The sequence below is a fragment of the Ranitomeya variabilis genome, chromosome 1, assembly GCF_051348905.1.
Source record: "Ranitomeya variabilis isolate aRanVar5 chromosome 1, aRanVar5.hap1, whole genome shotgun sequence".
NCBI lineage: Eukaryota > Metazoa > Chordata > Amphibia > Anura > Dendrobatidae > Ranitomeya > Ranitomeya variabilis.
The window spans coordinates 259,587,241-259,609,044 of NC_135232.1; the positions used below are offsets into that span (position 1 = coordinate 259,587,241).

Here is a 21,804-nt window from a genome sequence, read left to right on the forward strand (position 1 = left end):
TATACAGCACAGAGCACAGCCCACAGAGAACTATATACAGCCCACAGTAGTATACAGCAGAGCACAGCCCACAGAGAGCTATATACAGCCCACAGCAGTATACAGCACAGAGCACAGCCCACAGAGTACTATATACAGCCCACAGTAGTATACAGCACAGAGCACAGCCCACAGAGAACTATATACAGCCCACAGCAGTATACAGCACAGAGCACAGCCCACAGAGAACTATATACAGCCCACAGCAGTATACAGCACAGAGCACAGCCCACAGAGAACTATATATAGCCCACAGTAGTATACAGCATAGAGCACAGCCCACAGAGAACTATATACAGCCTACAGCAGTATACAGCACAGAGCACAGCCCACAGAGAGCTATATACAGCCCACAGCGGTATACAGCACAGAGCACAGCCCACAGAGAACTATATACAGCCCACAGCAGTATACAGCACAGAGCACAGCCCACAGAGAACTATATACAGCCCACAGCAGTATACAGCACAGAGCACAGCCCACAGAGAACTATATACAGCCCACAGTAGTATACAGCACAGAGCACAGCCCACAGAGAACTATATACAGCCCACAGCAGTATACAGCACAGAGCACAGCCCAGAGAGAGCTATATACAGCCCACAGTAGTATACAGCACAGAGCACAGCCCACAGAGAGCTATATACAGCCCACAGCAGTATACAGCACAGAGCACAGCCCAGAGAACTATATACAGCCCACAGCAGTATACAGCACAGAGCACAGCCCACAGAGAACTATATACAGCCCACAGTAGTATACAGCACAGAGCACAGCCCACAGAGAGCTATATACAGCCCACAGCAGTATACAGCACAGAGCACAGCCCACAGAGAACTATATACAGCCCACAGCAGTATACAGCACAGAGCACAGCCCACAGAGAGCTATATACAGCCCACAGCAGTATACAGCACAGAGCACAGCCCACAGAGAACTATATACAGCCCACATCTCTTCTCTTCCTCCCCTCACCTCCTCCGAGAATGGCCCCACAGTCCAGAAAAAAAAAACTCTCCTCACCTCTCCTCGTGCCCAGCGTTGCTTCCTGGTTCCTGCTCCTGTCTCAGCAGCTGCAGTCTGCCCGGGACACAGCAGGTGCGCGATGATATGACATCATCGCGCACCCGCAGTGTCAGAGGCAGAGCGGGGAATGATGGGAGAGGAGCGTCTGTAGACGCTCTCTCCTCCATCATTGCTTTCAACTGTACCGGCGTCTATACGCCGGTATAGTTGAATGCGACGGCGGGGGGCGGCGGATTGAGCGGCCCACCACTGGCACCGGCCCTTCTGGCATTTGCCAGAAGTGCCCTATGGCCAGTCCGGCCCTGGTAAGATTATATAGTCAATGTAGTATACATGTAGTTCTGGTTGGGAGGAAGCCCTCTTTTCTGTGTAAAGTCCTTGGCTTTCTTCTGCCACTACCTTTCAGGAAATGAGTTCACTGTTACAGTCCTACTTGAGAAACAGACACTCATTTTCCTTGTGTGTGAACTGACTGGAAGTGAAATTCTTTCTCCATACCATTTACATCCCCAATTGTGGGATAGTTATAACGTCACCTTGATCTCCCGAGGAATGCCCACCCTAAAGGGAATCTGTCAGCAGGTTTTTGCTAAGTAATCTGAGAGCAGCATGATCTAGGGGCAGAGAGCCTGATTTCAGTGATGTGTCACTTATTGGGCTGCTTGGTGCAATTTTGATAAAGTCCTTGTTTTCTCTGCTGTAGATGTAATAGTGGTCAGAATGCTGAGCTGTGTATATCCCCTCCTACACCCTTGGTTGACAGCTTCCTATGTACTGTGTACATTGTCAGCAAGCTGCTAATCGGTGGTGAGGGTTGGGTTATACAGATTAGCCTTATTGTCATGCACTCAACACCTAAGTGATAATCGCCTCCTGAAAAAATACTGACTGAATTGAAACTACAGTACACAGCCAATTAAGTGACACATCCCTGGAATCAAGCTCTCCTTCCTAACATTATGCTTTCAGATTAAACCTGCCGACAGATTCCCTTTAACCCCTTCATGACATATGACATAAATTTACGTCATATGTCTTGTCCCTTCCTTTGATGCGGGCTCTCAAGCTGAGCCGGCACCTTTCCCTGCATGTGACAGCTGATTTGATTAGTCGTTATGTGCCTCTAACAGTCACAGGTGGAGTGGAGCTCTGTTCGCGGATGTTAACCTGTTAAATCCCGCTGTCAATCTCTGACAGCGGCATTTAATATGCGCCGACAGGCATGTACATTGTTCCATGCTTTCATCGGCGTACCAGTGACATGATCGCAGGATACCGTTGGGTGTCATTACAGCTGAAAATCTGCTGAAGACCAACATACCAGTAATTATGATCCTATAGGGAGGATTATAGACTGTGCAATATACTGAGCAGTATATTATATGGAGGACTATGTGATTCATTATACTATAAGGCCGGGGTCACACTTGCGGGTGCAATGCGCGAGTCTCTCGCACTGGCGCCGGCACTCGGGACCAGAGCGTGCAGCTGCATAGAAATACATGTAGCCGCACACTCCGGCATCAGTGCCGGGACTTGATGCGCGAGTTTCTCGCATTGAACTCGCAAGTGTGACCCCGGCCTATGGAGGACTATGGGGGTGCATTATAATATAGCGCACAGCCCATTCTTCTCCCTATAAGATATGGAGGACTATGGGGACTGCATTGTACTTCTGCTATGGGGCCTCATGACTTCTTTGAACGACCCTGGTGTGTATAATGGTTCATTTTTTTCCCTACATTAAAGTACAGCAGCAGAACGGGTGACTTATACCGGGACAAAGGATATATATACTAGGATGGGTCCCAGGATAAGGGACATATATACTAGGTCTGGAGATATATATATCAGGATGGGTCCAAGGATAAGGAACATATACCAAGATGGGAGAAATATATACCATAATGGGGCCAGGATGAGGGACCTATATACCATAATGGAGGGCACATATCAGGATTGGGGGGCCCTGGTCCAAATCTTGCATTGGGGCCCATCAATCTCTAGTTACGCCACTGCAAAAAAACTATAAAGTTTGGCATCTGTGTAGTTGTACTAACCTTGAGAATCATATTGCCAGGTGAACATGGTAAAGAACCCCCTCCACAAAAAAATAAAAAATTGTGAAATTGCACTTTCAATTTCAACACACTTGTTTTTCTCCTCGTTTTTCAGTACTCAATGTGGTAAAGTGAATAGTGTTATTCAAAAGTACACGTCGTCACGCAAAAAACAAGCCATATGGCTATACTTAAAAATAAAAAAAAAGAGGAGTAAACTAACGGAAAAAAAAAAGAAAATGTCCATGGCGTGAAGGTGTTAAAGAAAATTTATGCAAGTTTACCATATTTTTGAGTCACAAAAAGTAGAACTGTTGGTGAAAAAAGATAGATGTAGTCATGCATCTTTCCATAAATAACCCAAGTGACATATACACCTTAACATTTAAATATCATTTTAGACTAGTTTTTTTGTATGCTTCGTTATTCTCATTCATGAAAACTTACCGTATATACTTGAGTATAAGCCGAGATTTTCAGCCCATGCGGAGGGTGAGCCATGCGATATTCACCTGTCCTCGTTCCACCACCGGGCTGTGTCGTTCAGGTCAGAGGGCGCGATGACGTGGTTAGTGCACGCCCTCTGCCTGAACAGTCACTGCAGAGAGACGGAAGACACAGCGGCAAGGGAACAGGGACAGGTGAATAGTGAATATCGCAAGTGACGGGGGCCTGAGCTAACGGCGACACCGGCACCTGGCCCCTATAGCGCGCCGGTGTCCCCCCCTGCTCAGGACTTCGGCTCCTGGCCCCCAGTGACGAGAGGCGAGTAGGCAATTTTTTTTTTTTTTTCGCAGCAGCATATGGGGCATATTATTTTATGGAGCATCTTATGGGGCATCACCCTTTATGGAGCAGCATATGGCACATATTCTATGGAGCATCTTATGGGGCCATCAACCTTTATGGAGCAGCATATGGGGCATAATATTTTATGGAGCATCTTATGGGGCCATCATTAACCTTTTGCGCAGCATTATATGGGGCATATTTTTTGTATGGAGCATTTTATGTGGCCCATCATGAACTGTATGGAGCATTATATGGAGCTCCTGATTCAATGTGGATATTCAAAAACATTTAACCTACTGATGTCTCAATTAATTTTACTTTTACTGGTATCTATTTTTATTTTTGAAATTTACCAGTAGCTGCTGCATTTCCCACCCTAGGCTTATACTCGAGTCAATAAGTTTTCCCAGTTTTATTGTGGCAAAATTAGGGGCCTCGGCTTATACTCGGGTCGGCTTATACTTGAGTATATACGGTATGTTGATTTTTTTAATACCTGAGGCTGGTTTCACACTTGCGTTTTGATCTGCAGCGTTTTTTAAAAAAACGCATGTGGTGAAAAAACGCATGTAAACGCGGCAAAACGCCGCTTTTTTTAACGCATGCGTTTTTGCGCCCAAAAAAATTGGCAGCAAAACGCGGCGTTTTCCCGCGTTTACATGCGTTTTTTCCCGCGTTTGCGTTTTTGAAACGCATGCTGAGAAGTGTGTGACAGCTGCCAAACATCAAAATCAACTAGAAAACACACTATTAATAGAATTAGCTAGGGTTAGGATCCCTAGGGTTAGGGCTAGGTGTAGCTTTTTATTAGAATGTCCTGGTCACCAGGTCACTGATAAGCCACCCCCCACCATCAAGGTGATAAAGGGATTCAAACCCTAACCCTACCCCTACCCCTAACCTGAAATACGTGGCACTGAAATACGTGGCACTGAAATACGTTTATATACGTATATACGTATATAAGTGCCACGATATTTCAGTGGCCACGTGTTTAAGTGCCACGTATTTAAGTGCCACGTATTTCACGTAAATGCCACAATATTTCAGTGCCACGCATTTAAGTGCCACGTATTTACGTGCCACAATATTTCAGTGCCACGTATAACCACGTAGTTGAAATACGTGGCACTATGACTGTCAGAAAATGTTCATTAAACGGTTAGGGGTGAGGTTAGGGGTAGGGTTTTCTTGTTTTTTTTGTGTTTCCTTGTGTTTTTCTATAAAAACGCATGCGTTTTTAACGCAAACAAACGCATGTGCTTAAAAACGCATGCGTTTACATAGACAGCAATGCATTTTTTTGCCGCGAAAAAACGCATGCGTTTTTTCGCGGCAAAAAAACGCCGCAAGAAAATACTGCAGGTAGCATTTCTGCAAATGAATGCACGCGTCCGAAAACGCATGCGAAAAAACGCATGCGTTTTTAATGTTAAGTATAGGAAAAAAAACGCATGCCTTTTTTTGCGTTTTTTAGCGCTAAAACGCAGCTTACAAAAACGCAAGTGTGAAACCAGCCTGATTTACATGTTCAAATCAAACAATTTGCACTGATGGGATCAATTTGTTAACGTGATAAAATTATATTCTCGATGCCAAAATTGTACACATCACCTTTTTCATCTCCCACATTCATGGCCCATTCCTTTTGGCTGCAGTATTGATCAATGTGGTCCAACACACTCTGAGCGTCCCCTTCCTTTGCATTTTGCTTTACAAACTCCAATACTCTCTGTTCTTTTCCAGCCATGTTGCCCAATCTGCAAATCAAGTGAAGCTTTCTTATAGACAGGATAGTTTCCACTGAATTTAATTCAAAATACTCTTATTAATGATATATAGTTTAGTTACTTGATTAAAAGGTTATTACCGCAATCACATTATTTTTCACAAAGCACAGTAAACATACTTATTGTTAATATTAAACCCAACATAAAGATTCTTTCTTCTACCTATATCCTTATTCATTGATATCAGCACTATGTACTTCCAGTCTCACATAACTGGACACTCCTATTCTTAAGCAAAAACAGGGGGGAGAAGCCAGCACTGCTGAAAGTCAAAACGCAATATCTAAAGTGCACATGCACATAATAAATTCTGACTGTATTTCAAATATGAGACATTTAGCAAATAATTGATCAATTCTTTGAGCTACCCCGCCATTTCACGGCAATCTCATAATGGGGCAGTCCTAACTCTACGTTTTTTATATACGTTGTGCCATTACGGCCTCCTAAATGTATAGAGAGTGAGAAAAAAAAAAAAAAAGGACAGACCACATTATATAACATTACATGACAAACTGTACCTGGAGCATTGACAGAATCACTCCCTTAGTGCCAGGAAAGCAAGCGCGGATAAAGGCCGATCAGGTCCTGTGCGGACATATCAGATCTGGCCTCCACACTGCCAAACCAACACCAAAGTTAAAGGATGAAACTGGCTGAGACACAGTTGCCTAATTAACTAGAGCCTGAGGCAGGGCAGGGCTACTGTGTGTGTGTGCACAGCAGCCTATCAATCATAGTGAACACAGAAAGAATGGCGCATATGACCCAGCGTGCGCGGCAACAGTGGTGGTCAGCCACATACCAATATAGAAGCAAAAACAGGGGGGAGAAGCCAGCACTGCTGAAAGTCAAAACGCAATATCTAAAGTGCACATGCACATAATAAATTCTGACTGTATTTCAAATATGAGACATTTAGCAAATAATTGATCAATTCTTTGAGCTACCCCGCCACTTCAAGGCAATCTCATAATGGGGCAGTCCTAACTCTATGTTTTTTATATACGTTGTGCCATTACGGCCTCCTAAATGTATAGAGAGTGAGAAAAAAAAAAAAAGGACAGACCACATATTTGAAATACAGTCAGAGTTCATTATGTGCATGTGCACTTTAGATATTGCGTTTTGACCTTCAGCAGTGCTGGCTTCTCTTCTCTTTTTGCTTCTGTATTGGTATGTGGCTGACCACCACTGTTGCCGCGCACGCTGGGTCATATGCGCCATTCTGTCTGGGTTCAATATGATTGATAGGCTGCTGTGCACACACACACAGCAGCCCTGCCCTGCCTCAGGCTCTAGTTAATTAGGCTGCTGTGCCTCAGCCAGTTTCATCCTTTAACTTTGGTGTTGGTTTGGCAGTGTGGAGGCCAGATCTGATATGTCCGCACAGGACCTGATCGGCCTCTATCCGCGCTCGCCTTCCTGGCACTAAGGGAGTGATTCTGTCAATGCTCCAGGTACAGTTTGTCATGTAATGTTATGTAATGTGGTTTGTCCTTTTTTTTTTTTCTCACTCTCTATACATTTAGGAGGCCGTAATGGCACAATGTAAAGAATAAAACGTAGAGTTAGGACTGCCCCATTATGAGATTGCCGTGAAGTGGCGGGGTAGCTCAAAGAATTGATCAATTATTTGCTAAATATCTCATATTTGAAATACAGTCAGAATTCATTATGTGCATGTGCACTTTAGATATTGCGTTTTGACCTTCAGCAGTGCTGGCTTCTCTTCTCTTTTTACTCCTATTCTTAAACCACAATTTCCATCAGCACCCTGCTTCTCCTAAGTGCTGCTGACCTCCCTCTCGTGTGCTCCTGGCTAGCTCTCCCTCTCTGAATTGATGTCTCAAAGCTGTGCTGTACGCTGGCTGACTGATGAATGTGTATAATAGCATAGGATTCCAGTAAAGCTCTGCTATACTGTGATCAACTGCATTCACCAGGTATTAGGCACATCAAGCTAATTTATGTTTAGAATACACTCTATTCTTCTGTACACTATATGATCCTATGTAAAATTGTCTGACCCGTTCTCATCTGCCATCTACACTCACCGGCCACTTTATTAGGTACACCATGCTAGTAACGGGTTGGACCCCTTTTGCCTTCAGAACTGCCTCAATTCTTCGTGGCATAGATTCAACAAGGTGCTGGAAGCATTCCTCAGAGATTTTGGTCCATATTGACATGATGGCATCACACAGTTGCCGCAGATTTGTCGGCTGCACATCCCAAAGATGCTCCATACAAGGCAGGATGGATCCATGCTTTCATGTTGTTTACGCCAAATTCTGACCCTACCATCCGAATGTCGCAGCAGAAATCGAGACTCATCAGACCAAGCAACGTTTTTCCAATCTTCTACTGTCCAATTTCGATGAGCTTGTACAAATTGTAGCCTCAGTTTCCTGTTCTTAGCTGAAAGGAGTGGTACCCGGTGTGGTCTTCTGCTGCTGTAGCCCATCTGCCTCAAAGTTCGACGCACTGTGCGTTCAGAGATGCTCTTAGGCCTACCTTGGTTGTAACGGGTGGCGATTTGAGTCACTGTTGCCTTTCTATCAGCTCGAACCAGTCTGCCCATTCTCCTCTGACCTCTGGCATCAACAAGGCATTTCCGCCCACAGAACTGCCGCTCACTGGATTTTTTTTCTTTTTCGGGCCATTCTCTGTAAACCCTAGAGATGGTTGTGCGTGAAAATCCCAGTAGATCAGCAGTTTCTGAAATACTCAGACCAGCCCTTCTGGCACCAACAACCATGCCACGTTCAAAGGCACTCAAATCACCTTTCTTCCCCATACTGATGCTCGGTTTGAACTGCAGGAGATTGTCTTGACCATGTCTACATGCCTAAATGCACTGAGTTGCCGCCATGTGATTGGCTGATTAGAAATTAAGTGTTAACAAGAAGTCGGACAGGTGTACCTAATAAAGTGGCCAGTGAGTGTACATCAACATGGTTGCATGTGTTGTTGTTTTTTTTATCATTAATAAGATGGTTTCTAGTAAAGATCAAAAGTTCTGCATTCTGCTCTGCCTGCAGAACGGAACTTGTAATAGCTGAACACTGCAGAGCTGACACCAGTAGGGCTGAGCTATGTTTGATAACTGCTGCTGACCTATCAATGCAGAACTGAAAATGCCGCACTGTTGATGCATGTGGCAGAGATATTGCTTATACATTATGCATCAACAGAGAGGTAATTGCAGTTTCACTTCATTGACCTATGAGCAGCAGGCATCAAACACAGCTCAGCCCTGCTTGTGCCTGCTCTACAGTGCTGTGTGGGGCAGAAAGAGCGGAGTGCAGAACAGTTGAGCTATACTGGAAACCGTTTTCAGAACAATGCTATAAAAACACATGTAGCTATATTGAAGTAGATAAAGAAAACAAAGTTAATCTGGCATGTTAGTGAACAGGCCAATATAGTGTACAGAAGAACAGAGTACGGTATATTCTAAATGTAAGGCAGGGTGCACACGATCTGGAACTGGCAGCGCTTTGGATGCAGTGCATTTGTGCTGTGTTCAAAGCGCTGCCGTCTACTGAACGCAGGTGAATCTGCATGCGTTCACTGAACCGTGCAGATTCACCTCGTTCAGTACATTCTATGGGTGAATTTTCTCTTGCGGAGACTAGCGTCGACACAAGATAAATTGACATGCTGCGGTCTATCCATCTCCACAGATGATCCGCAGGCATCTGTGCATGCATAGTGGACATGGGATTTCTTGAAATCCCATCCGCTATGATGGAACAGCTGGATGCTGAGTGTTAGACATGGTATAAGTATGCAGCGTCCAACCCGCAGCGTTTACTGATAGTGTGCACATACCCTGAGGGTATGTTTTCACATGGCATATTTGCTGCGGAATGGACGCTGCGTACATCCGCAGCGTCCAGATTATAGCATAGTGGATGGGATTTTATGAAATCCCATATCCACTATGCGTACAAAGACGCAGGTGACAAACCTGCGTATAAGGACATGCGGCGCGTCTTTATCTTTATAGACTGCAGTATGTCTATTTATCTCTCGGAGACGCTCAGTCTCCGCAAGATATATAGCACCGTTCTATGCATAGGATATGGTGATTGCGCATGTGTTCAATGAACACATGCGGAATCACCGCTCATACAAAAGGCGGCAGTGCTTTGGACGGGGTGGGTGTCCACTGTGTCCAAAGAGCTGCCATTCTGGACCATGGAAACATAGTCTTAAAGGGCCACTGTCACCCCCCCCCCCAGCCGTTATAAACTAAAAGAGCCACCTTGTGCAGCAGTAATGCTGCAGTCTAACAAGGTGGCTCTTTTAGTTTTTGATTCATTTATTACCTCAATAAAGGGTTTTAAAAATTGGCCACACATACCAGATATTGTGCCAGGAGGCGGTCCGAAGCGTCCTGTATGAATCTTCCAACGGCCGTCACTCTTCTCTTCAGGGGCGATGGTTGCCGCCCCCTGAACGCTGTTATCTTCTGAAATCCGGCGCCTGCGCTGTGCGTGCCTGCCTGGGGCCTGCGCAGTGTTCATTGTCAGTGCGGCCACACTGTTGCGGAATCCCCCGCCCCGCACTGTTATTCATTATGCACAGTGCGGGGCTGGGGTTCCTGGGAAGGCGGGGGAGCTGGGGAGCGTCGGAGCTGGGGAGCGTCTAAACAGCGCAGTGTGCATGCCCAGGAACCCCAGCCCCGCACTGTGCATAATGAATAACAGTGCGGGGCGGGGGATTCAGCAACAGTGTGGCCGCACTGACAATGAACACTGCGCAGGCCCCAGGCAGGCACGCACAGCGCAGGCGCCGGATTTCAGAAGATAACAGCGCTCAGGGGGCGGCGACCATCGCCCCTGAAGAGAAGAGTGACGGCCGTTGGAAGATTCATATAGGACGCTTCGGACCGCCTCCTGGCACAATATCTGGTATGTGTGGCCAATTTTTAAAACCCTTTATTGAGGTAATAAATGAATCAAAAACTAAAAGAGCCACCTTGTTAGACTGCAGCATTACTGCTGCACAAGGTGGCTCTTTTAGTTTATAACGGCTGGGGGGGGGGGGGGTGACAGTGACCCTTTAAACATTCTCTATGTCAGTGGTGGAGACAAAGCAGAGATATACTGGAAGCCAGCAGAGAGCGTGTGTACTGCGCATCCTTAACTAGGAGCAATGGAACTAAAGGTACCTTCACACGAAACGACTTTGTAACGATATCGCTAGCGATCCGTGACGTTGCAGCGTCCTCGCTAGCGATATCGTTTCGTTTGACACGCAGCAGCGATCAGGATCCTGCTGTGATGTCGCTGGTCGCTGAATAAAGTCCAGAACTTTATTTGGTCGTCCGATCGCCGTGTATCGTTGTGTTTGAAAGCAAAAGCAACGATACCAGCGATATTTTACACTGGTAACCAGGGTAAACATCGGGTTACTAAGCGCGGCCCTGCTTAGTAACCCGATGTTTACCCTGGTTACCAGCGTAAAAGTAAAAAAAACAAACAGTACATACTCACCTGCGCGTCCCCCAGCGTCTGCTTCCTGCTCTGACTGAGATCCGGCCCTAAAGTGAAAGTGAAAGCACAGCGGTGACGTCACCGCTGTGCTGTTAGGGCCGGAGCTCAGTCAGTTTCAGGAAGCAGACGCTGGGGGACGCGCAGGTGAGTATGTACTGTTTGTTTTTTTTACTTTTACGCTGGTAACCAGGGTAAACATCGGGTTACTAAGCGCGGCCCTGCGCTTAGCAACCCGATGTTTACCCTGGTTACCCGGGGACCTCGGCATCCTTGGTCGCTGGAGAACGGTCTGTGTGACAGCTCCCCAGCGATCAAACAGCGACGCTGCAGCGATCGGCATCGTTGTCGCTATCGCTGCAGCGTCGCTTCGTGTGAAGGTACCTTAAGGCTGGAAGGATCCAATGACAACTGGGGGTAGAGGTATAGACCCTGGGAGGGCACAGGGGTGATATCTGCTACACAGAGCAGATTTCTTATTGCGTTCTATTAGTAGAAATTAGTAACTATAAATGTATATTATTATAACCCCTGTGGCCACCTGTTTCCGGTAATGTAAACTTCATTTTCATAGGTTTACTTGTTCTTGCACTAAGTAGGCAGTTTTGTTTCAGCTATTACAGCATTATCATTACATCTACCTACTAGTTTCTATATGATTGAGATTTATATTGCACTACTGTCATATTACTTACCGGTCTCAGGCAGTGCCAATAAGTGAGGTGTTGTTTATATTTGGCACTATACTCCTGAGCTAATTAATCTTGCTATTTCATAAGACTTATCCCCCTTGTTATTATTAATATTTTTGTGCATTTTTGGTTCACCTCATTTACTGCTTTTGGTGTCCCTTTACGGCATTTTGCTTTGTTATTGCTTGTTTTTAATACTATATATTTAATAAAATTTATTTTAATTGTACTTGTGTTGGATCTCTTCCTATTCTCCCGCATGTACCACATGGGTGGGAGTTTTTGTTGTTGCATCTTGACTGAAGTTCCTTCTTACATTTGGGACAAATTTGATTTAATTACCCTTATTAATAGTTTAGATAGGTCAAATGTGGTGACAGATTCGCTTTAATCTCATAGATGTGTATAATGGTTTTCTACACATATGGATAACAAATAGTTTCTTCTCAAAATTGAGATATCAAGATGATTTTTAAAGGGGTTGTTCAGGATTCACATGGCTGCTTTCTATAGACACAGTACCAGACCTGGCTAAGGTTGTGCTTTCACACTTGTGGTAGCATGAGACGGACTCTACAACCCACAGAAGTGGCTCAGGTAGTGCAGCTCATCCAGGATGGCACATCAATGCGTGCTGTGGCAAGAAGGTTTGCTGTGTCTGTCAGCGTAGTGTCCAGAGGCTGGAGGCGCTACGAGGAGACAGGCCAGTACAACAGGAGAAGTGGAGGGGCGGTAGGAGGGCAACAACCCAGCAGCAGGACCGCTACCTCAGCCTTTGTGCAAGGAGGAACAGGAGGAGCACTGCCAGAGCCCTGCAAAAGGACCTCCAGCGGGCCACAAATGTGCATGTGTCTGCACAAACGGTTAGAAACTGACTTCATGAGGATGGTTTGAGTGCCCGACGTCTACAGATGGGGGTTGTGCTCACAGCCCAACACTGTGCACCGTGCAGGACGCTTGGCATTTGCCACAGAACACCAGGATTGGTAAATTCACCACTGGCGCCCTGTGCTCTTCACAGATGAAAGCAGGTTCACACTGAGCACATGTGACAGAGTTTGGAGACGCCGTGGAGAGCGATCTGCTGCCTGCAACATCCTTTAGCATGACAATTTGACAGTGGGTCAGTAATGGTGTGGGGTGGCATTTCTTTGGAGGGCCGCACAGCCCTCCATGTGCTCGCCAGAGGTAGCCTGACTGCCATTAGGTACCGAGATGACATCCTCAGACCCCTTTTGAGACCATATGCTGGTGCGGTTGGCCCTGGATTCCTCCTAATGCAGGACAATGCCAGACATCATGTGGCTGGAGTGCGTCAGCAGCTTGTGCAAGATGAAGGCATTGAAGCTACGGACTGGCCCGCCTGTTCCCAGACCTGAATCCGATTGAACACATATGGGACATCATGTCTCGCACCATCCACCAACGTCACGTTGCACCACAGACTGTCCAGAAGTTGGCGAATGCTTTAGTCCAGGTCTGGGAGGAGATCCCTCAGGAGACCATCCGCCGCCTCATCAGGAGCATGCCCAGGCATTGTAGGGAGGTCATACAGGCACTTGGTAGCCACACTCACTACTGAGCATCATTTCCTTGTCTTGAGGCATTTCCACTGAAGTTGGATCAGCCTGTAATTTGATTTTGAGTATCATCCAACTCCAGACCTCCATGGGATATTCACTTTGATTTACATTGATCAGTTTTATGTTTTATTGTTCTGAACACATTCCACTATGTAATGAATAAAGATTTGCAACTGAAATATTTCATTCAGTGATATCTAGGATGTGGTATTTTAGTGTTCCCTTTATTTTTTTGAGCAGTGTAATATTTTAATTCAATTTTCCAAAAACAAGTCATAAATAGTGCGAAATAAATTCTGGGAAATACAAAACATAAAAATGGACATCCATAGGTAGAAATATAGGAACATAGGGTAATTATAGGGATCAAATGTTAGTTACCGTATATACTCGAGTATAAGCCGAGATTTTCAGCCCACTTTTAGGCTAAAAGTGCCCCTCTTGGCTTATACTTGAGTCATTGTCCCAGGGGGGTCGGTGGGGGAGGGGGAGCGGCGGCTGTGACATACTCACCTGCTCCTGGCGTGGTCCCTGCATCTCCGGTCGCTGACAGCTTCTTCCAGCGTTGAGCGGTCACGTGGTACCGCTCATTACAGTAATGAATATGGACCTGACTCCACTCCCATAGGGGTGGAACCGCATATTCATTACTGTAATGAGCGGTAACGGTGACCGCCCAATGCTGGAAGAAGCTGTCAGCGCCCGGAGACCGGAGATGCAGGGACCGCACCAGGAGCAGGTAAGTATAATGGGGTGGGGGAGCGCTGCGCGATATTCACCTCTCCTCATTCCGGGCGCCGCTCCGTCTTCCGCGTCCTCTGCAGTGACGCTCAGGTCAGAGTGCGCGATGATGTGATTAGTCCGCGCCCTCTGGCTGAACGTTAGTGCAGCGGTGCCGGAACGATGATCGGTGAGTATTGCAAGTGCCGGAAGCCTGAGCGACGAGAGGTGAGTGTCATTTTTTTTTTTTTTTTTTAATCGCAGCAACAGCATATGGGGCAAATATCTCTATGGAGCATCTTATGGGGCCATATTCAACCTTTGTGCAGCACTATATGGGGCAAATATCTTTATGGAGAATCATATGGGGCCATAATCAATGTTTGTGCAGCACTATATGGGGCAAATATCTCTATGGAGCATCTTATGGGGCCATAATCAACATTTGTGCAGCATTATATTGGGCAAATGTCTCTATGGAGGATCTTGTGGGGCCCTTATTAACCTTTATGCAGTACAGTATGGGGCAAATGTGTCTATGGAGCATCTTATGGGGCCATTATTAACCTTTGTGCAGCATTATATGGGGCATATTTTAATATGGAGCATCTTATGGGGCCCATCATGAACTGCATGGAGCATCTTATGGGGCCCATGATGAACTGTATGGAGCATTATATGGGGCTCCTGATTCAATATGGATATTCAAAAACACTTAACCTACTGATATCTCAATTAATTTTACTTTTATTGATACCTATTTTTACTTTTAACATTTACCGGTAGTTGCTGGATTTTCCACCCTAGGCTTATACTCGAGTCATTAAGTTTTCCCAGTTTTTTGTGGCAAAATTAGGGGGGTCGGCTTATACTCGGGTCGGCTTATACTCGAGTATATACGGTAATCATGCAGAAGTCTATAGGTACAAATGAATACATATAAATGCATAAAGCTGTCTGAGATATATATATGTACAAGTATACGGTACCTTTTAGTAAATAACCGTAATAGCAATGACCTGATCATAAATGTGGTAAAGTGTTTTCACCCTGGAGAAAGTGGCAGGTGAAATACAAGTCTGGTTCTGGGCATTCTAAAGGTAAATTCACAGTCGGCGTTTTTTCAGCTTTTAGTTTCTGCAGGAAAACCTGATCCCTTGTTAGGAAAGCTGCAGAAAAACAAGCAAAACCTCCTTTTTTTTGCCTTTTTTCCTGCGTTTTTGGCATGCTGCATTTGACTCTTGTGCATGCTGATAAAGTTTAGCGCAATAAAAAAAAAAGTCCTAGTTGACAATCAAGTTTTGACACAAAAACAGAGCAAAATCTGATACCTGCAATTTTGCTGCGGATTGTCATTCATGTCAATAGGTGAAAAACGCTGAAAAAAACCATGAAAAGTGACATGCTCAGTTGTGCAAAAATACCTTATGGTCTTTGCGTAATGGTACAAAACTTGATCACATTTATGATCATGTCATTACTATTATAGTCATTTACTAAAAGGTATATATCTCGGATAGAGGTTTAACGGTATCTCAAGAGTTTCATGCATTTATATGTACGGTACTTATATGTACCAACAGACTTCTGCATACGGTAATTTACCGATATTTGATCCCTTTGATTGTTAACGTATATCTACCCTTGTATGTCCGTTTTTATGTTTTGTATTTCCCTGATTTTATTCACCTTATGACAATTTTTTAGAGAAAGATTGAATTAAAATATGACATTGTATCGATGAAAAGTGTGACACCTTTTTGTAGGGATATTCTATTGAAATTAATACAGATGAGCTGCAATGCCACACAAATCCAACGTGTGGCGCTGTGTCTCTAGGGGAAGCAGCCATGTTTTTCTCTCACAAAATCAAAACAGTTCTTTATCAGTCATGAGCGAGTATACTCGTTACTTGAGATTTCCAGGGCACGCTCGGGTGTCCTCAGAGTATTTTTTAGTGCTCGGAAATTTAGTTTTTCTTGCCGCAGCTGAATGATTTACATCTGTTAGCCAACATAAGTACATGTGGGGATTTCCTAGCAACCAGGCAACCCCCACATGTACTTATGCTGGCTAACAGATATAAATCATTCAGCTGTGGCAATAAAAACTAAATCTCCGAGCACTAAAAAAATACTCGGGAGGACCCCCAAGCGTGCTCGGGAAAGTCACATTATCTGTGAATGTTTTTAGTAACTCAACAAAAATATTCTAGAAAGAGGGTAAAAAAGTCACAAATAATAAATCAGCCTGAAACATCTGGATTACAAAAGCCAGAAATGAAGAATAGCCAAAAAAAGATCAGCAAAAACATAGAAAATAGACTTTAATATAGGCACAAAAAGTCTTAAAAAAAACTAGCTAAAATAGGCAAAAATGCAATAATGAAGTGATATCCCGAGCACTAGAAAATAATGCCAAAAACATTGGTGTTGTGACAAGAAAGGGTCGATGTGGTGTAACTGTACAGTAATACATGGTCTCAGAGATGGAGGAGCGACCCTGCAATGTCAGGAGGAAAGAGGAATGAAGCCTCCAGCTTTGCTCTGGCAGATCTGCTCCACATATCACAGAGATCATAGGGTTTATTACTTTCTGCCTGTGTCCTTATCAATAGTCACCTGTAATAATGTAATGGTGGCTGTAAACCTGAGAGATTTAGATCCCTGTGTATGATAAAAGGTGAGGCGCACAGCCAGAGACCAGTACTCACATCATGTGCTCTCCAGCAGATCCAGGAAGTGGAGTGATAAGATTCTCCCTCAGCAAGGCATGACTAAGCAAAGGGGCGGTCAGCATCATGGGGCCACATATACAGGGAGAATTCAGCTGCCTACACAAGATGTACATAGTCACATTACTGCGAATATTAGACAAAGGGATCCTTGTAGTGGAGCAGGGGTCACTCCCCAAGAGAAGGATCTGAGCAGGGACAAAAAAAAGCAGCCCTGCTACACAAACCCCACCAGCCCACACACTATAAGGCCATGTTCACACGCTGCGGTTTTTACCACGGATCCGCGGCGATTTTGATGCTGCAGGTCCGCAGCAGTTTCCATTGCGTTTACATTAACATATAAACCCTATGGAAACCGCAAACCGCAGTGCACATGCTGCGGGAAAAACCGCGCAGAAACGCAGCGGTTTACAACGCGCAGCATGTCACTTCTTTGTGCAGAATCGCAGCGATTCTGCACCCATAGGAATGCATTGAACCGCTTACTTCCCTCATGGGGCTGTGCCCACGTTGCGGGAAGTAAGCGGTTAATGTGCGGGTGGTACCCGGGGTGGAGGAGAGGAGACTCTCCTCCAGGCCCTGGGAACCATATTTGGGGTAAAAAAAAGAATAAAAATAAAAAATCATGTTATACTCACCTCTCAGCGCTGCACGCGGCCGTCCCCGGTCTCAGTTGCTGTGCGAACAGGATCTGCGGTGACGTCGCGGTCACATGACCGTGATGACGCCCGGGTCACATGACCGTGACGTCACGAAGGTCCTTCTCGGCACAGCAGCTTTGGAACCGGACCGCCAGGTGCAGCGCCGAGGAGATCCGGACATCGGAGGGTGAGTATAACCAATTTTTATTATTTTTACCATTACTATTGATGCTGCATATTGCTGCATATGCAGCATCAATAGTATAGGAGTAATCCCGCAGCGGAAACCGCGGAACAAACCGCGATAAATCTGCAGGGATAACCGCAGCGGTTTTGCCCTGCAGATTTATCAATTCCGCTGCGGGAGAACCCGCAGAGCACACCGCAAAGTGTGAACATGGCCTAAGGGTATGTGTCCACGTTCAGGATTGCATCAGGATTTGGTCAGGATTTTTCATCAGTATTTGTAAGCCAAAACCAGGAGTGGAACAATTAGAGGAAAAGTATAACAGAAACATATGCACCACTTCTGGATTTATCACCCACTCCTGGTTTTGGCTTACAAATACTGATGAAAAATCCTGACCAAATCCTGATGCAATCCTGAACGTGGACACATACCCTTAGGGTATGTGTCCACGTTCAGGAAACGCTGCGTTTTTGACGCTGCGTTTTTCTGCTGCGTCAAAAACGCAGCGTCCAGATGTTACAGCATAGTGGATGGGATTTTATGAAATCCAGACTCCACTATGCGTTTAAAAACGCATGCGTTTTTGCCGCGAAAACGCATGCGTGGTGCGTTTTTTCAAAACGCTGCATGTTGCTACTATGAGCAAAACACGCAGGCACACCACAGGTGACCTGCCAGTGACCTCAGGTGCAGTTTTGGTCAGGATTTTACTTGCATAAAATCCTGACCAAAGACTGATGCAATCCTGAACGTGGAAACATACCCTTAGGGTATGTGTCCGCGTTCAGGAAACGCTGCGTTTTTGAAGCAGCGCTGAGCCGCAGCGTCAAAAACGCAGCGTCCAGATGTTACAGCATAGTGGAGGGGATTTAATGAAATCCCGTCTCCACTGTGCATTAAAAACGCATGCATTTTTCCCACAAAAACGCACATGCGTTGCGTTTTTTCGGAACGCAGCATGTTGCTACAATGAGCAAAACACGCAGGAACACCGCAGGTGACCTGCCAGTGACCTCAGGTGCATTTTTGGTCAGGATTTTACCTGCATAAAATCCTGACCAAAGCCTGAAGCAAACCTGACCGTGGACACATACCCTAAGGGTATGTTTCCACGGTAAGTAAACGCTGCTTGTTTGACGCTGCAGCGTCAAACAAGCAGCGTCCAGATGTTCCAGCATAGTGGAGGGGATTTTATGAAATCCCGTCTCCACTATGCGTGGAAACCCGCACGCGGCGGCCCTGCGACTCCGGACATGCTGCGCGTCTTTTCAGATCGCAGCATGTCCGTACACCTTGCGGGGACGCAGCGTCCCCGCAAGGCATATCACAGGGCCCTATGGCGAGGGGTGCGATGATCCCGGATGTGTACTGTACACATCCGGCACCATCGCGTCCCAGGAAGGGGGCGGGGCTTAGCGCCGAGCGGCTTCGCCGCTGCGGCGATACCGCTGCCCCTCCGGACCGTGGAGCCATACCCTTACACTCCCCACCCCCGATAAGTGAATTTTGCTATGTTTTGTCTGCCCCTGCACACTCCTCTAAGGCCATGTTCGCACGGTCAGTATTTGGTCAGCATTTCACCTCAGTATTTATAAGCCAAAACCAGGAGTGGAACAATCAGAGGTAAAGTAGAGTAGAAACGTGACCACTTCTGTATTTATCACCCACTCCTGAATTTGGTTTATAAATACTGATATGAAATTACTGACCAAATACTGAATGTGTGAACGTGGTCTTAAAGGAGTTATTTGAAGAGCCACATGTGAATGGCACTGCAGTGCGCATGATCAACCACAGCTCCTTTTAGATGGTGCCCTTTAGAGCTCCGGTTTTTGGGATCATGAGGGTCCCAGAGGTTGGATTGTATATATACAGGACAGGAGGAGTGGAACTGTGCAGTGTATATATATGGGACAGTAGAAGTGGTACTGTGCACTGTATATATTCAGGATAGAAGTGGTACTGTGCAGTGTATATATACAGGACAGGAGGAGTGGTACTGTGCAGTGTATATATACAGGATTGGAGAAGTGGTACTGTGCAGTGTATATATACAGGACAGGAGGAGTGGTACTGTGCAGTGTATATATACAGGACAGGAGGAGTGGTACTGTGCAGTGTATATATACAGGACAGGAGGAGTGGTACTGTGCAGTGTATATATACAGGACAGGAGGAGTGGTACTGTGCAGTGTATATATACAGGACAGGAGAAGTGGTACTGTGCAGTGTATATATACAGGATAGGAGGAGTGGTACTGTGCAGTGTATATATACAGGACAGGAGGAGTGGTACTGTGCAGTGTATATATACAGGACAGGAGGAGTGGTACTGTGCAGTGTATATATACAGGAGGAGTGGTACTGTGCAGTGCAGATATACAGGACAGGAGGAGTGGTACTGTGCAGTGTATATTGTAGCATAGCGCCTACTACGTGTCTTGGGGGACACTCACTTGGCACGGGATTAGCACACTCAGGCACGGATTTCTTATAAAACAGAGTCTTTTAGGTTTATTTCTCACAACATAAACCACATCCTCAGGAACTTAGTAACAGTTTGAACACCATCTGGACATATTCAACTTCACCACAGTTCGTATCTGACCCCGGTCAGCATTACACGCGGTTTTCAGGCCGTTACCCGTTGGCAACCTTCACGGGTTCCTGGACACCTCTTGGCCTCAGAGGTGCCCCATACACAATGTATCTCTCTCTTCTAACTCCGGTAAGCACAACACGGATCCCTTCCCGTTACCTGTTGGTGCCGCACAGGTTTCTCAGATACCTCTCCTCCACAGAGGTATCCTTCAGACGTTTCTCACTCTGACCCCGGTCAGTACAACACGGATCTTCATCCGTCCCACACACTGGCTTGTGCTAGGTCCAGAGCCCTGCCATGTGCTCTTCAGGAATCCTATTCTCCAGGACTTCCAACACAGGCTTCCAGGACCTTCCGGCCAGGGCCGCCATCAGGGCATTACAGCCATGACTGGCAGAGGGGGCCCGCATCGGCTCACCGGGCCCCCACTACAGGCGCTGCGGCACGCTATTGACGTGCGGGCCCGCGCCTGCACGTCAATAGTTAACAGCCACCAGCCAGTCGGAGGCTGGCAGCTGAGTTGAGCCGCAGTGCGCATGTCGCCGGCGTCTGACGTCATTGTCAGCCGCTGGCGAGTGCGTGCTTCACCTGCGTGGAGGGAGTGAGCTTCGCCCGCCGCAGGAGCACGGCCAGGTAAGAACTCGTGTTTTGGTTTTTTTGAGAGCTGCGATCCAGGGGTCCCCGGGGCAGAATGCTGGACATGCTGGGGCAGAATGCTGGACACGCTGGGGCAGAGATGGTGGACACTGGGGCAGAATGCTGGGCACGCTGGGGAAGAGATGGTGGACACATGGGCAGAATGCTGCACACAGGGGCAGAATGCTGGACACAGGGGCAGAATGCTGGACACGCTGGGGCAGAGATGGTGGCCACAGGGGCAGAATGCTGGACACGCTGGGGCAGAGATGCTGGAGTCTGGACACAGGGGCAGAATGCTGGGCACGCTGGGGAAGAGATGGTGGACACGGGCAGAATGCTGGACACGCTGGGGCAGAGATGGTGGACACAGGGGCAGAATGCTGCTGCACACAGGGGCAGAATGCTGGAAACAGGGGCAGAATGCTGGACACGGGGGCAGAATGCTGGACACGCTGGGGCAGAGATGGTAGCCACAGGGGCAGAATGCTGGACACGCTGGGGCAGAGATGGTGGACACAGGGGCAGAATGCTGGACACACTGGGGCAGAGATGCTGGACACAGGGGCAGAATGCTGGACACGCTGGGGCAGAATGCTGGACACAGGGGCAGAATGCTGGACACGCTGGGGCAGAGATGCTGGACACAGGGGCAGAATGCTGGACACGCTGGGGCAGAGATGCTGGACACGGGCAGAATGCTGGCCACAGGGGCAGAATGCTGGACACGTTGGGGCAGAGATGGTGGACACAGGGGCAGAATGCTGGACACGCTGGGGCAGAGATGGTGGA

At 46.6% G+C, this 21,804-nt stretch overlaps 1 protein-coding gene across 1 annotated transcript in view; it reads right to left on the reverse strand.

Annotated features, from left to right (window-relative positions):
- The window catches only part of LOC143813472 (catechol O-methyltransferase-like), an 80,500-nt gene extending 63,443 nt beyond the window's left edge, over positions 1-17,057 (reverse strand). The window contains exons 1-2 of the mRNA XM_077293387.1: positions 16,920-17,057; positions 5,532-5,677 (exon numbers count right to left, since the gene is read on the reverse strand). Coding sequence (XP_077149502.1) covers positions 5,532-5,677; positions 16,920-17,056 — 283 coding nt within the window. The 5' untranslated portion in view covers position 17,057. The remainder of the gene's footprint in view (positions 1-5,531; positions 5,678-16,919) is intronic.
- Positions 17,058-21,804: the final 4,747 nt, after the last annotated feature.